Genomic DNA, 13536 nt, shown 5'->3' on the forward strand with positions numbered 1-13536 from the left:
ATGTTAGTGTTAGGTTGAGTTTAAGTATAAGGTTAAGGTTTATGTTAAGGTTAGGTTTATGGATATAGAGAGCATCAGGTATAGGGTTAGGGCTAGGATTGTGGTTAGGTAGAGAGTTTGAATTAGTTTAGGATTAGGATTGGGTTTAAGATTAGGTATAGGGTAAGGTTTAAAGTGAGGATCAGGTTTAGGGTTGAAGTTAGGTATAGGGTTAAGGTTAAAGTAGGTTTTGATTTAGGTTTGAGGCTAGCTATAGGTTTAGGGTTAGTGTAGAGATAAGGTGAGGGTAGAGATTATGTATAAAATTAGGTTTAAGATTAGTGTTAGGTTTAAGTTTGAATTTAGGATTAGGCTGAGGATTAAAATTAGGGTTTTAGGTTTGGTATAGGGTTAAATTTAGTGTTAGGTTTAAAATTAAGGGTAGGGTTAGGTTTAGGGTAAGAGTTAGAATTAGGGTTCATGTTAGATATAGGCTTACGCTTAGGGTTAGATTAAGATTATGGTTAGGTTTGAGGTTATATATTTAGGTTTAGGGTGTTAGCATTTGGTTTGGGGTTAGCACTAGATTTATGTTTATGGTATAAGGCTAAGGATTAGAGTTAGTTTTAGAGTTGAGATTGGGTGTATGGTTAAGATTAAGGTTAGAGCCGAAACCGGTTTGGCTCAGTGGATAGAGCGTCGGCCTGCGGACTGAAAGGTCCCGGGTTCGATTCCGGTCAAGGGCATGTACCTGGGTTGCGGGCACATCCCCGGTGGGGGATGTGCAGGAGGCGGCTGGTCGATGTTTCTCTCTCATCGATGTTTCTGACTCTCTATCTCTCTCTCTTCCTCTCTGTAAAAAATCAATAAAATATATATAAAAAAAAAAGATTAAGGTTAGGATTAGGTTAAGGGTTAGGATTAGGTATAGACAGGCATAATATTAGGGTTAAAGTTAGCATTAGAGTTGAGGTTTAAATTAAGGTAGGGTTAGGGTTAACAATAGGGTTAGGGTTTATGTGAAAATTAGGTTTGAATGTTAGGGTTATGGTTAGTGCTGAGATTAGGTGTAGGGTTAGGATAAGGATTAGGATTAGATTTGAGATTAGGTTTAGGGTTAGTATTAGGTTAAGAGTAGTATATGGTTAGGGATAGGGTTCCAATTGGATATAACATTAAACAGAGTTAAGATTAAGTTTAGTGTTGAATTTTGGTATAGGTTTAGGGTTAGGTTTGATGTTAGTAGTAGTGCTAAATTAAGGTTATGATTGAAATTAGTATGTCTTTGGGTTAGGGTTGGTTTTGAGATTAGAATTTGGTCTGGTTTCATTTGGTATAGCTGCTACCTTTGATGTGAATGGCTTCTCATCTGAAGGAGTCTTTAATATCCATTATTGAGTGTCAGAGACAAGGGAAGATGCTCATTTGCAGTTAGACATCTGATAAGGTCCCTCCCAATGAGGTTGGAGAGTGAGTGGATTTTATTTGATTTTCTTTTTTCTTTAATAGAGAGGAAGGGAGAGGGATAGAGAGTTAGAAACATCAATCAGCTGCCTCTTGCACACCCCCTCCTGGGTATGTGCCCGCAACCAAGGTACATGCCCTTGCCCGGAATCGAACCTGGGACCCTTCAGTCCGCAGGCTGACACTCTATCCACTGAGCCAAACCGGTCAGGGCTGATTTTCTTAAAAATACACACACAACAAAAAACAATATCTAAAGTCTGTGCCTTCTGCAACCTTTCTGTGAAAGGAGTGATTAGTTACCAACTTGGCAGTTTCTTAAAGTGACTCTATCAAACACTGGCAATAATGTAAGATGTCTCCTTTCAATAATTTCAGCTCATAAGTTTCTTCCATCTAATTTAAGTCAGCTAAAATGCACTATGATGCATGAAAGAATGCAAAAACTGAAATCTGGGCAGCCAGGGATCATTAAAGAACCAAGTGGTTGTCTTGGGTTTCTTATAGCCCTGTTTGTTTAATTTACAACCATTGTTTATCCATACAATATACCTTAAACGTTTTTTTTTTATCACTTATTTTACAGTGCTTCCCATAAAATTTAACACAAAAGACAAATCTTTTGAGTGGTTCCAGAGGTCCTTCTGCAATACTGCATTGTTACTTCTACATGTAGTACTGAGATTTTAACCCGTAAAAACCTCAATTTCTAATGAAAACTAAGATATAAGCAATTAGCATTCTTTATATTGGACATTTTATAACCTCTAGAAACATATTTCATAGACATCAAAGTCAATGATTATAGACTTATTTTTGTAAGACCTGGGTAAAATATTAATGATTCAAAAATTTAAAGTAACAAAAATTTAAACTAACTTTTATTTATTAAAGTTTAATTTTAGATCATGTAAACTTGAAAAAGCATTTGAGCTCATTTCTATATTTTAGAATACCCTCTCCTTACTAGTGCTTGCCTTTAATTTTAACAATACCATCTGGAGGTAGAAAATTATCTCACATTTAAACATACATATATAAATAGGCACAAAGAGAGAACAGTTGGATCAAAATTTTGGGAGGCATTTTATTTACACACACACACACACACACACACACACACACACGACGCACGTGTACGGGTGGGGTCCGGCCGGCCCTGCCCATCAGGGCTGGGCCTGTTGGGAGGAGAAGATGGCGGGAGGTTGGCCGGCTGGCCCACTCCGATCAGGCCTGATCAGGGCTGGGCCAGCTGGGGGGATGGGCCGCAGGCAATTGGCAGGCCCTGCCCCTGATTGGGTTGGGGTGCCAATTGGGGGTGGGCTGGCCATGGGGAGGGGCTGTGGGCCAGCCGGCCATGCCCCTGACAGGGATGGGGGTGCCGATCTGGGGTGGGGCTGGGTCAAGGGAGGGGCTGCAGGAGGTTGGCTGGCCAGCCCTGCCCCCTATTGGGGGCAGGGGGGGGCAACCAAGGGTGGGGCCAGCCAGGGGAGGGGCTGTGGGCCGACCAGGGTAGTCGGGGCCATTGGGGGTGGGACTGGCTAAGGGGAGAGGCTACAGGAGGTTGGCTGATTGGCCCTGCTACCTATTGGGGTGGGGGGTGTGATCAGGGGCGGGGCAGCTGGGGGGAGGGGCTGCAGGTTGGCTGGCTGGCCCCACCCCCTATTGGAGTCGGAGGGGTGCAATCAGGGGCAGGGCTGGCCAGGGGAATGGGGGAGCATTTGGCCAGCTGGCCCTGCCCTTGATCAGGGTGGGAGAGTCCGATCAGGGGCAGACCAGCCCTGATGGGGCCGGTTCGCCAGCCATAGTGGGAGTCATAGCAACCGATCATTCTGGTGTTATGGTTGCTGGCTTTTTATATATATAGATATGTGTGTATGTATTTCCTTGACAAGTCAAGTGCCAAATGACCTCCCCCCTTTTAAAATAAAGTCAGCCATCTGACATAATAAAAGGCTAATATGCAAATAGACTGAACAGTGGAATGACTGGTTGCTATGACATGCACTGACTACAAGACACTCAACGCAGGAGCTGCCCCCTGGTAGTCAGTGTGCTCCCACAAGGGGAGTGCTGCTCAGCCAGAAACCAGGCTCACAGCTGGCGAGTGCAGTGGCAATGGTGGGAACCTCTCCCGCCTCCGCGGCAGTTGGACATCCCCCAAGGGCTCCCGGACTGCAAGAGAGCGCAGGCCAGGCTGAGAGACCCCCTTGCCCCCGAGTGCAAGAATTTCATGCACCGGGCCTCTATAATATTCAGTAAAGAGGCAGTGGTTAAGTGCACAGACTGGGTTCAAATCTGGGCTCTATCATTTACTAGCCACTAACTCAGGCAAGTAACATTAAGTGTACCATACCAGTTTTCTCATCTGTAAAATGGGGATATTAATAGCACATACTTTTGAAACTTACATTGAGTATTCAATAAGTTAATATTCATAAGGCATTCAGAAGAGTGTCCAGTATATAGAAAGAGCTATATAAGTGACTGATCATTTATTAATGTATTGAAATACTTGGCTATAAAAATATGGCACCTACATAAAAAGAAGAAATTCACAAGAAAATAATCCTGTTGCTTAGTTACATTGCATCAACATATGTAAATCAAAATTACAAAATTACAAAAATGAATGTTAATTTATAACCAGAATGGAAGACTTGAATACACATCTATTACTAAATGTAAGTAAGTCTGAGGAAAAAACTTTGTGCATACTATATAAAAAAATGAGCTTGAGTTAATGGGCATCCTATATAATAAAAGGCTAATATGCAAATAGACTAAACGGTGGAACAACTGAACAACCAGTCGCTATGATGTGCACTGACACCATGGGGAGTGCACAGAACATGGCGGGTGTCGGCTGCAGTGGGATAGTGGAGCAGGAGAGCGGGGTGGCAGACCAAGGCGGGACACTGGTCACTGTCATTGGGGCGAGCCTCTGGTGGTTACTGAAAATTCTTTGCTCCCATGTGCTGTGATCCCACCAGGCACTTGCACCCACTGCCAGCGACGGCCCCGCTTGTACCCGCTGTGGGTGCTGGAGCCATTGCTCGCATCCACTGCCAGTGCCCAGCGCTGGTCCCAATTGCTTGGCACCATCAGTGGGAGCAAGCAGCTGCCAGCCCTGATCGCTTCTCCAACTCCCTCTGCTCCTGAGGGGCGATTGGGGCAGCAACTGCTGCTCACACCCGTTAACAGTGCCGGCCACAATCGCGCCTTCAGTGGGTGGGAATGGCAGCGGCGGGAGTGGGGCTGCAGGCAGACAGGTGACCGGGGGTGCGGAGGATGGGCTGAGACCCACTCCTGTGCCTACTGCAGCCTCACAGCCCACAGTTCTTTTCAAGGTGCATGAATTCGTGCACTGGGCCCCTAGTATACTCTGTATTTAAAAATTACAGAATGCACAATGTTTTTAAACAAATATGAAACATTTATAAAATCTGACTAATAGGTTTACCAGTAAAATATTGCATTCAGCTGGATATTAACACACCTCCTCAAAACTAAATCCCCAAAATCACTCAGAGGTTACTTTTAATAATTTAAGGAGAAGCCTAAGAAAAAGCAATCTAGAGTTGATATAGCCAATCAGAAGTTTCTGGGGAGCCCATATCATTGTGATTTTTAAAATCATCATAATCAAAATATAGCTTTTTCAATTCTAGGCTTTGAGCCCACTTTCAAGGGAAAAATCAGTAAAGGTGAAGAGAATATAGTGAGGCAAACAAGCCAGATGATGTTCCACCCAGTGACTTCTACCTACTTATGGCCAGAAGAGGAGGTCAACACATCCTTGGGCTTCAGGAAAGCTTTACATACTGAGTATTTTCAATACTGCCTGACAACTTGAACAAAATGTTTCTTTAAGTGAGTAAGCAGGGGAGAATGGGCACTGAAGAAGAAGCTAAAAGTAACTGCTATATTAGGATATAAATATAAAAAAGAATCAACATCGTAAAGTCCACTTGACAAAAATGCCATTAAATGAGAAGAAAAGTATATAACACATATAGTGTTTCATTATGATAAATGAAATCACTCAGGAGACATTCAGAAATACCTTTGTCATGTATTGATATCTTCAAAGAGTAAATATTATATACCAAACTATGGAATAAAACTTCAGGTTTATTTTAGGGTATAGCTATGGACATAAATGCTTATACTAAAACAACTGAAAATAAATAAATAATGGACCAACCTAAGGATTAGACACTGTTAAAGGTAATATACCACACTCTTAAGGTTTACATTTTCCATTCCCAGTTTAAATTATTTTGTGGCTGCTCCGTGAAGAGGTGAGGCTGAGCCATCCTCGTACCGATTACATTCCTAGGGTCTCCCTCTACTGTGAATCCTCACAAGTCAACAAAGACAGGAATCATGGAAAGATCTTCCAAAATTAATACACTGACAGGTTTTGCATCCAGGGAGTATTTAATATTTTTCCTAATGTAAAGGGTATCATTAAAGGCATTCCCTCAATCTTTATATTCTGTGCAGTGAGTTCTCGGTTTCCTAAGAATGGGAAAAATGGAAGACTTTCCAGTACTGATTACATTTAAGAGGACTTTCTCCCCAGAATAAATCCTCATCTCTCTCAAAAACAGAGAGAACATTAAGGCTTTCCTGTTGCATTCAGAGTACCTCACCATTGTTTTCTCAGTAATGTGAATGTGCTGTGGGGTTTTCACATTCCTTATATGAGTATTTCTCTGTACTGATTTACCACGTGTACTGGGCACATTAAGGTGAGTTTGAGCTGAAAGCTTTCCACAAAGATTGCACTCATAAGGTTTTTCTCCAGAGTGAATTAACCCGAGAGTTGCTCAATGATACTTCATATCAAATCAATGTGGAAAGCTGGAGGCCTTTCTCCACTGAGTTCATGACAAGCATCTCAGATGTTTCCCAAGGATCTCGCTCTCCTGGTATACACTCCTTGTGTAGGCTTTTTCCACACTGTATCAGGATTGGTCTGTGTGTCCAATACAATATGGCAGTGATAACATGCCCTTCCCAGGCTAGATTATAAAAGACAACATGGCTTCGGCATTAGCTCTCCCTCAGATCAGATGCTTTGGAGGGAACCTGGTGCTACACATACAAATGCTCAGGCCCGTGGAAAATCCTACATAGTGAGGAAATGAAGGTTCCCTGGCAACATCCAGCACTAACTTTCCAGGCATGTGAGTCAGCCATTTTAGCAAAGACTCTTCAGCAGTAAAAATACAGATGATTGTAGCTTCTGATGACAATCTTGACTGCACCCTCATGAGAGACACTGAGCCAGAACTACAAAATTAAGCCATTTATGAACTTCTGACTTTCAGAAATTGTGAGATAATAAGTGTTTGTTGTTTGAAGCCACTATGTTTTGGAGGGAAATTGGCTAGGCAGCAACAGGTAACTAACACCTGGCATGAGTTACCACAAGTTGTCTGAGGGATTAAAAAATCAATGAATGCTTTCCCAGTTACTGTATTCAAATCCACCTATTATGTATTTTCTTATGCACAGAAAGGTAAGAATTCGTGGTGAAAGACTTTCCACAATGGTTACATTCATAGGGTTTTTCTCCGGTGTGAGTTCTCACATGTTTCTTAACAGCCGAGAGATTATTAAAAGCTTTTCCACAGTTACTGCATTCATAGGGTTTCTCTCCAGTATGAATTCTTTTGTGCACAGTAAGAGAAAAGCTACTGCTGAAGGATTTGCCACACTGATTACACATATAGGGTTTTTCTCCAGTATGAGTTCTCATATGCTGTGTCAGATAGGAGCTCTTTCTGAAGGTTTTCCCACAATCATGGCACTCATAAGGCTTCTCCCCTGTATGGATACTATTGTGCCCAGTAAGAGAGGACCTCGTGCTGAAGGCCTTTCCACACAGATTACATTCATGATGATTCTCTCTCGTATGAATTCTCTTGTGGCTTTTGAGGTTACAACTAGTACGGAAAACATGAAAACACTGGTTACATTCATAAGGTTTTTCTCCAGTGTGAATTCTTACATGCAGTCTGAGGGATGAGGGATCATTGAAGGCTTTCCCACAGTCATTGCATTCATAAGGTTTCTCCCCATTATGTATTCTCTTATGAATAGTAAGATAAGATCTACTGCTGAAAGATTTTCCACATTGATTACAGTCATAAGGTTTTTCTCCAGTATGAATTCTCTTGTGCTGAGTAAGGTTAGATTTTGTGCTGAAGACTTTAAAACACTGATTACATTCATTAAGTTTCATTCCAACATGATTTCTTTCCTGTTGATAGAGATAAATAACTATAATTCATAATATTTTTAATATTCAGTGTTGTCATACAAATTCTCTCTCCCAGGAATTATGCTAATTAATATAATTGATGTTTTCACTATTTTCAGTGCTTGTATAAGACATGTGCCCAGTTTGAGCTCTTAGAAGTTAAAAAAGATACAAGTCCTTACCATACAAGAGCATTTTTTGATAAATTTAAGACCACTTATGATTCAACAGACAATATCTTAGTCACATTTAAGGAAATAATTTACTTCTGGAAACTCTCAGTGAAAAAACTAGTTTGAAGCTAACTTATAATTTTCTCCAAATTCACAATTTTCCCACAACATCTCTCCAGAGACACCATTTTATCTTGTGTAAATCATACTCCTTTTTATCTTGTGGTTTTCTAACTTAGAGAATTCTTCTACTGTGAAAAACCAAGAATCACCATGTTAGTCTTACCGCTTTTACACCATTAGAACGTTTTTTCCTAAAAACATGCTTCTTAGGTGTTAACCATTTGGCTTTAAGTATAGTCTCCACATCTGAAACAAATTGAAAAGGAATTTAAGTTGGTAGAGAAAAGAAAAAGTATACACATGAGTAAAGCTAGACTCTGAGAGATTAGGGTTTTTTAGGAGATTTGCAGCGAAAGGGATGAGTATGCAAATTGTAGGTTTTAAGAAAGGATTCTAGAAGGATTAAGATTTGTCAGAGATTTCTAAGAGAAGGAATTATCAGGGATGTAAAGTAGAAAGAAATTGGACAAAAAGTTAAAAAAAGACTTAAACAAAACAAGACAAAACAAAAACAAGGGGAGACAAAAGCCTCTGAGTCCAAAGTAAAGTATAAGATGCTGAACAGCAAGTTAAAAGGGAAAAAATGCTCATATCAAATGTTCTTGGCCATCTCCATCAGAAAAAAAAAGGACATTTTACAAAGTCCTCTGATATTTCTTAATGTAATACGTACTTCCATATCCCAAATCACTGGCCACAGCCATTCCTCACAAAGAGTCATATCCTCCTGGTGCTCACCTGAACAAATGCCTGGGAGAATTCCTCTTTCTTCTGTCATCACCTTGTCCTCTTGCCCCAACTGAGAGATTAGGCTGAGTTTATCAACATGATACCCTAATCATGGAGAAAAGACATGCTGAAGGGGACTGTGCTGGTGACAAGCAACTCCATGAAAATGATGCCAACAATTCTATAGAGGCCAAGTGAGACTTTTAGAGTAATGGAATAATTATACCTAAATTCTAATGAATACTATAACTCCCAAGGAACAAAAATACAAGATCCTTATTCAATATCTAGGTGACAGGGCATAAATATCTAGGGGTTGACCCTTGAATGAGGGGATTAGGGGAACTGACTACCTGCACAGTCAAAACTCTGCATTTAGCCGAAACCGGTTTGGCTCAGTGGATAGAGCGTCGGCTTGCGGACTGAAGGGTCCCAGGTTTGATTCCGGTCAAGGGCATGTACCTGGGTTGCGGGCACATCCCCAGTGGGAGATGTGCAGGAGGCAGCTGATCCATGTTTCTCTCTCATCGATGTTTCTAACTATCTCTCTCCCTTTCTCTCTATAAAAAATCAATAAAATATATTTAAAAAAAAACCACACAAAAAAACTCTGCATTTAATTTGATTCCCCCAAAACTTTAGTTGTCCCTTGGTATCCGTGGGAGATGGGACCTCCTGTGGATACCAAAATCCACAGATGCTCAAGTCCTTTATATAAAATGGCATAGAACAATGCATAGTTTGCTTTCCTCATTCACAGATTCCCAACCCATGGATCAAAAATACTGTTTTGATCGGTGGTTAGCTGAATCTTCAGATGTGAAGCCTGGGGTATGATGGGCCAACTGTATTATTATTGAAAAAATATCTATGTATATCTATGTATAAATGGACCCATATAGTTTAAACCTGTTATTCAAGGGTCAACTATAGTCCCAAAGCCCATGTCAAAGTCTAAATTACACACATCAGAAGCTCTAAAGATTTTAACCATGGAGATAATAAAGTCAGGGTAAGAAACATATATTCAGTTCATAGGGTAGGCATCAGTCACAAAGCTCTGTGAGGGTGGAGAACATGTTTGTCTCATTCATGTAATGAGTACAGACCCAGGAACACAGACTGAGGAACACAGAAGTGTGTAAGAAATTCTAGTGAGAAGTCATGACATTGAAAACAAGAAATACTAAATTCCAAAAGCCCATCCCTATACAATGAGTATACTGGCAAAAACTTTAAGAGTTAACTTTATTAGATTATAGCAACCAGGAAAATGCTTAATCAAGGAAAAAAAACAGCTGACATTTTAACTGATCCTTGATTAATTCTCCATTTCATGATTTGGCCGTGACCTTGAAGACAACAGCCCACATTCCTAATACTGGAGGGAGCAGAATGGACCATTATCTCAAGGAACTGTGATTGTTTGTTTAGACCTTTCTGAAGGTTTGGCTCAAAGGGCTTGCATTCATTTATCTAATCCCAAACTCTCCAAGGTCTGAGCTATGCTAAACACATTTAAAGGCAAATATATCAGCCACCACCACCTGAAGCGAGGGAAAACCGTAGAAGAAAACAAAAGACTGACCGAAAACTTGGGAGGAAAAGTGTGGAACAATGTATTTTTGAGAATTTTTTAAAAGCTCTTTCATTCATATTCCTTTTGTAGTTGAAAAAAGGGTGCTGTAATAAATCATAAATTCCTCCCCTCGCTGGTTTGGCTCAGTGGATAGAGCATCAGCCTGAGAATTGAAGGGTCCTGGGTTCGATTCTGGTCAAGGGGTTGCGGCCTCGATCCCCAGAAGGGGGTATGCAGGAGGCAGCCTATCAATGATTCTCTCTTATCATTGATGTTTCTACATTTAAAAAAATAGATCATAAATTCCTAATTGGACAGGTCATGGTGGGTAGTCATACAACACAACTTTGTTTTTTTAAAATAGCTTATTGATTTTTAGCGAGAGGAAGGGAGGAGAGAAATGTCGATGTGAGAGTGCAACATCAATTGGCTGCCTCCTGCACGATGACCCTGACCGGGATCAAGCCCACAACCTGAGCATAGATGCCTTTGACCAGGAATGGAACCGGGAAACCCCTGGTGCATGGGACAATGCCTAACCAACTAAGCAACACTGGCCAGGGCACAACGTAACTTCTTCTTCTTCTTTTTTTTTAAACATAACTTCTTTAGTGAGAGGTTTTTAAGCAAGCCCTGCCCGTTGGTCTTGAGCATCTAAATTAACACAGCTTGCTCCCCGAAGGCATGACCACCCTAAAGAAAGCGCATAATCTTAACCATCCTGTAATTTATTTGATCTACACCTTGCTTGCTTCCATTTTCCTGTAATCTTCCTTGTGTTTCCTCCTTAATTTCAAATGCATAAAAGAAACTGAAAAACTGCTATTCTCCAGAGCATTTGAGATTTTGATTCCTGGTAATTGTCATCAGTTTTGCTCAAATGAACTCTTATAAAAATTCTTTACTGCTGAACCAGTTTGGCTCAGTGGATAAAGCGTCGACCTGCGACCTGTGGACTGAAGGGTCCCAGGTTCGATTCCGGTCAAGGGCATGTATCTTGGTTTCGGACACATCCCCACTGGGGGGCGTGCAGGAGGCAACTGATCGATCTCTCTCATTATGTTTCTAACTCTCTATCTCTCTCCCTTCTCTGTAAAAAATCAATAGAATATATATAAAAAAAATCCTTTACAAGTTTTGGCCATTTTTGACATTGACACTTTTAATCTGGTAGACTTGTGCATACTCGGGGTGGGCACATGCTCAGAAAAGACATGAAAAAGCACTAAGTCCTCAGCTTTGGCTGACCTTTAGGCTTTATTCATAAGCAGGCTGTGAAGGCTATGGCGAGTGTAAACCCCATTATATACTCAGAGCCCATCTGCAGAGATTAGGGGACGTTTGTTTCTGTTCCGGGTATACAGGGCGTTTTCAACATAGCAGTCTTCAGTAGCCACACACAACAAATACAGACATTACCAAATTAGTTCAGAAACATCACTAAACATACAGCAAAAACAAACCCTGGGGATGAGAAAAAGCTGATTCCAGAATTGCCATATGATAGTATCACAAATGTCTAATTTTCAGCCAGTAAAATTACAAGGAAGGCAAAGAAATAAATTTATGGCCCATTATAGGAAAAATATAGAAACAGTCCCTGGGGAAACCTAAACATTAAGCTTAGTAGATAGAGAATTTTTAAAAATATACTTTATTGATTTTAGAGAGAGAGGAAAGGAGAGGGAGGAAGGGAGGGCGGGCAGGAGAGAGAAGCATCAATGTGTGAGGGAAACATTGCTTGGTTGCCTCCCACAACCTGGGTATATGCCCTGACTGGAATCAAACCAGTGACCTTTTGGTGCACAGGATGACGCTCAAGCAACTGAGCCATACCGGCCAGGGCTAGATAAAGAATTTAAAACACCTATTTTAGTCGAAACCGGTTTGGCTCAGTGGATAGAGCGTCGGCCTGCAGACTGAAGGGTCCCGGGTTCGATACCAGTCAAGGGCATGTACCTGGGTTGTGGGCACATCCCCAGTGGGAGATGTGCAGGAGGCAGCTGATCAATGTTTCTCTCTCATCGATGTTTCTGACTCTCTCTCTCCCTTCCTCTCTGTAAAAAATCAATAAAATATAGAAAAAAATAAAATAAAAATAAAAAATAAAACACCTATTTTAAATATGCTTAAAGACGCCGAAACCGGTTTGGCTCCGTGGATAGAGCGTCGGCCTGCAGACTCAAGGGTCCCAGGTTCGATTCCGGTCAAGGGCATGTACCTTGGTTGCGGGCACATCCCCAGTAGGGGGTGTGCAAGAGGCAGCTGATTGATGTTTCTCTCTCATCGATGTTTCTAACTCTATCCCTCTCCCTTCCTCTCTGTAAAAAATCAATAAAATATATTTTAAAAAAAAAGAATATTTGAAGAGATAATGGCTAAAGACTTAACCAAACTTGATGAAAAAACATAAATATACACTACCAAGATTGAAAAACCCCAGATAGGTTAAACTGAAAGAGACAGAGATCACTCCCAGCAGTAATGTATCTACTTTACAAGAAATGCTATTGGGCCACTTTCAGACTGAAATAAAATGACAATGAATTATTACTCAAATCCACAAAAAGAAATAAACAACACTGATAAGGAAAATACATAGGTAAATATAATTGTCAATGACAATTGCTTTTTGAGAGGTTTATAACGCCTTCATTTCTGTTCTGTAACTCTTTTTTCCTATATGACTTAAAAGAAATGCTGCCCTAGCCAGTTTGGCTCTGTGGATAGAGCGTCGGCCTGTGGACTGAAGGGTCCTGGATTTGATTCCAGTCAAGGGCATGTACCTCAGTTGCAGGCTCCTCCCTGACCCAGGCCCTGGCTGGGGAGCATGCAAGAGGTAACCCTCTCTCTTACATCGATGTTTCTCTCTTTTTCTGTCTCTTTCCCTTCCACTCTCTCTAAACATCAGTGGAAAAATATCCTTGGGTGAGGATTAAAAAAAAAGAGAGAGAAATGCTTAAACCAATAATTGTAAATCTATGTTAATAGCCACACAATGTATAAAATATAAGGGGTGATAAAGCATTATAAAGTGAGGGAGGGGATATGCATGGTATAGCTATATAGGAACAAAACTTTGGTATGCTATTGAACAAAGTTGGTATTAAATCAAAATAATTATAAATTAAAATGTTAATTATAATCCCCAGGACAGCCACTAAAAATAACTAAAAAAAAACCCCAATGTCACCCCAATAAATTCAATAAAAAAA

General features: G+C 40.8%; 1 protein-coding gene across 1 annotated transcript in view; it reads right to left on the reverse strand.

The window, feature by feature from the left end:
• The window catches only part of LOC308520209 (zinc finger protein 558-like), a gene marked incomplete at its 3' end in the record, with an annotated part of 32201 nt that overhangs the window by 237 nt on the left and 18428 nt on the right, over nt 1-13536 (reverse strand). The window contains exons 6-8 of the mRNA XM_081092737.1: nt 8752-8847; nt 8177-8259; nt 7600-7717 (exon numbers count right to left, since the gene is read on the reverse strand). Of these exons, the coding sequence (XP_080948863.1) occupies nt 7600-7717; nt 8177-8259; nt 8752-8847 (297 nt within the window). The remainder of the gene's footprint in view (nt 1-7599; nt 7718-8176; nt 8260-8751; nt 8848-13536) is intronic.

The sequence above is a fragment of the Myotis nattereri genome (assembly GCF_964212035.1).
Source record: "Myotis nattereri genome assembly, chromosome: 5".
NCBI classification, from domain to species: domain Eukaryota; kingdom Metazoa; phylum Chordata; class Mammalia; order Chiroptera; family Vespertilionidae; genus Myotis; species Myotis nattereri.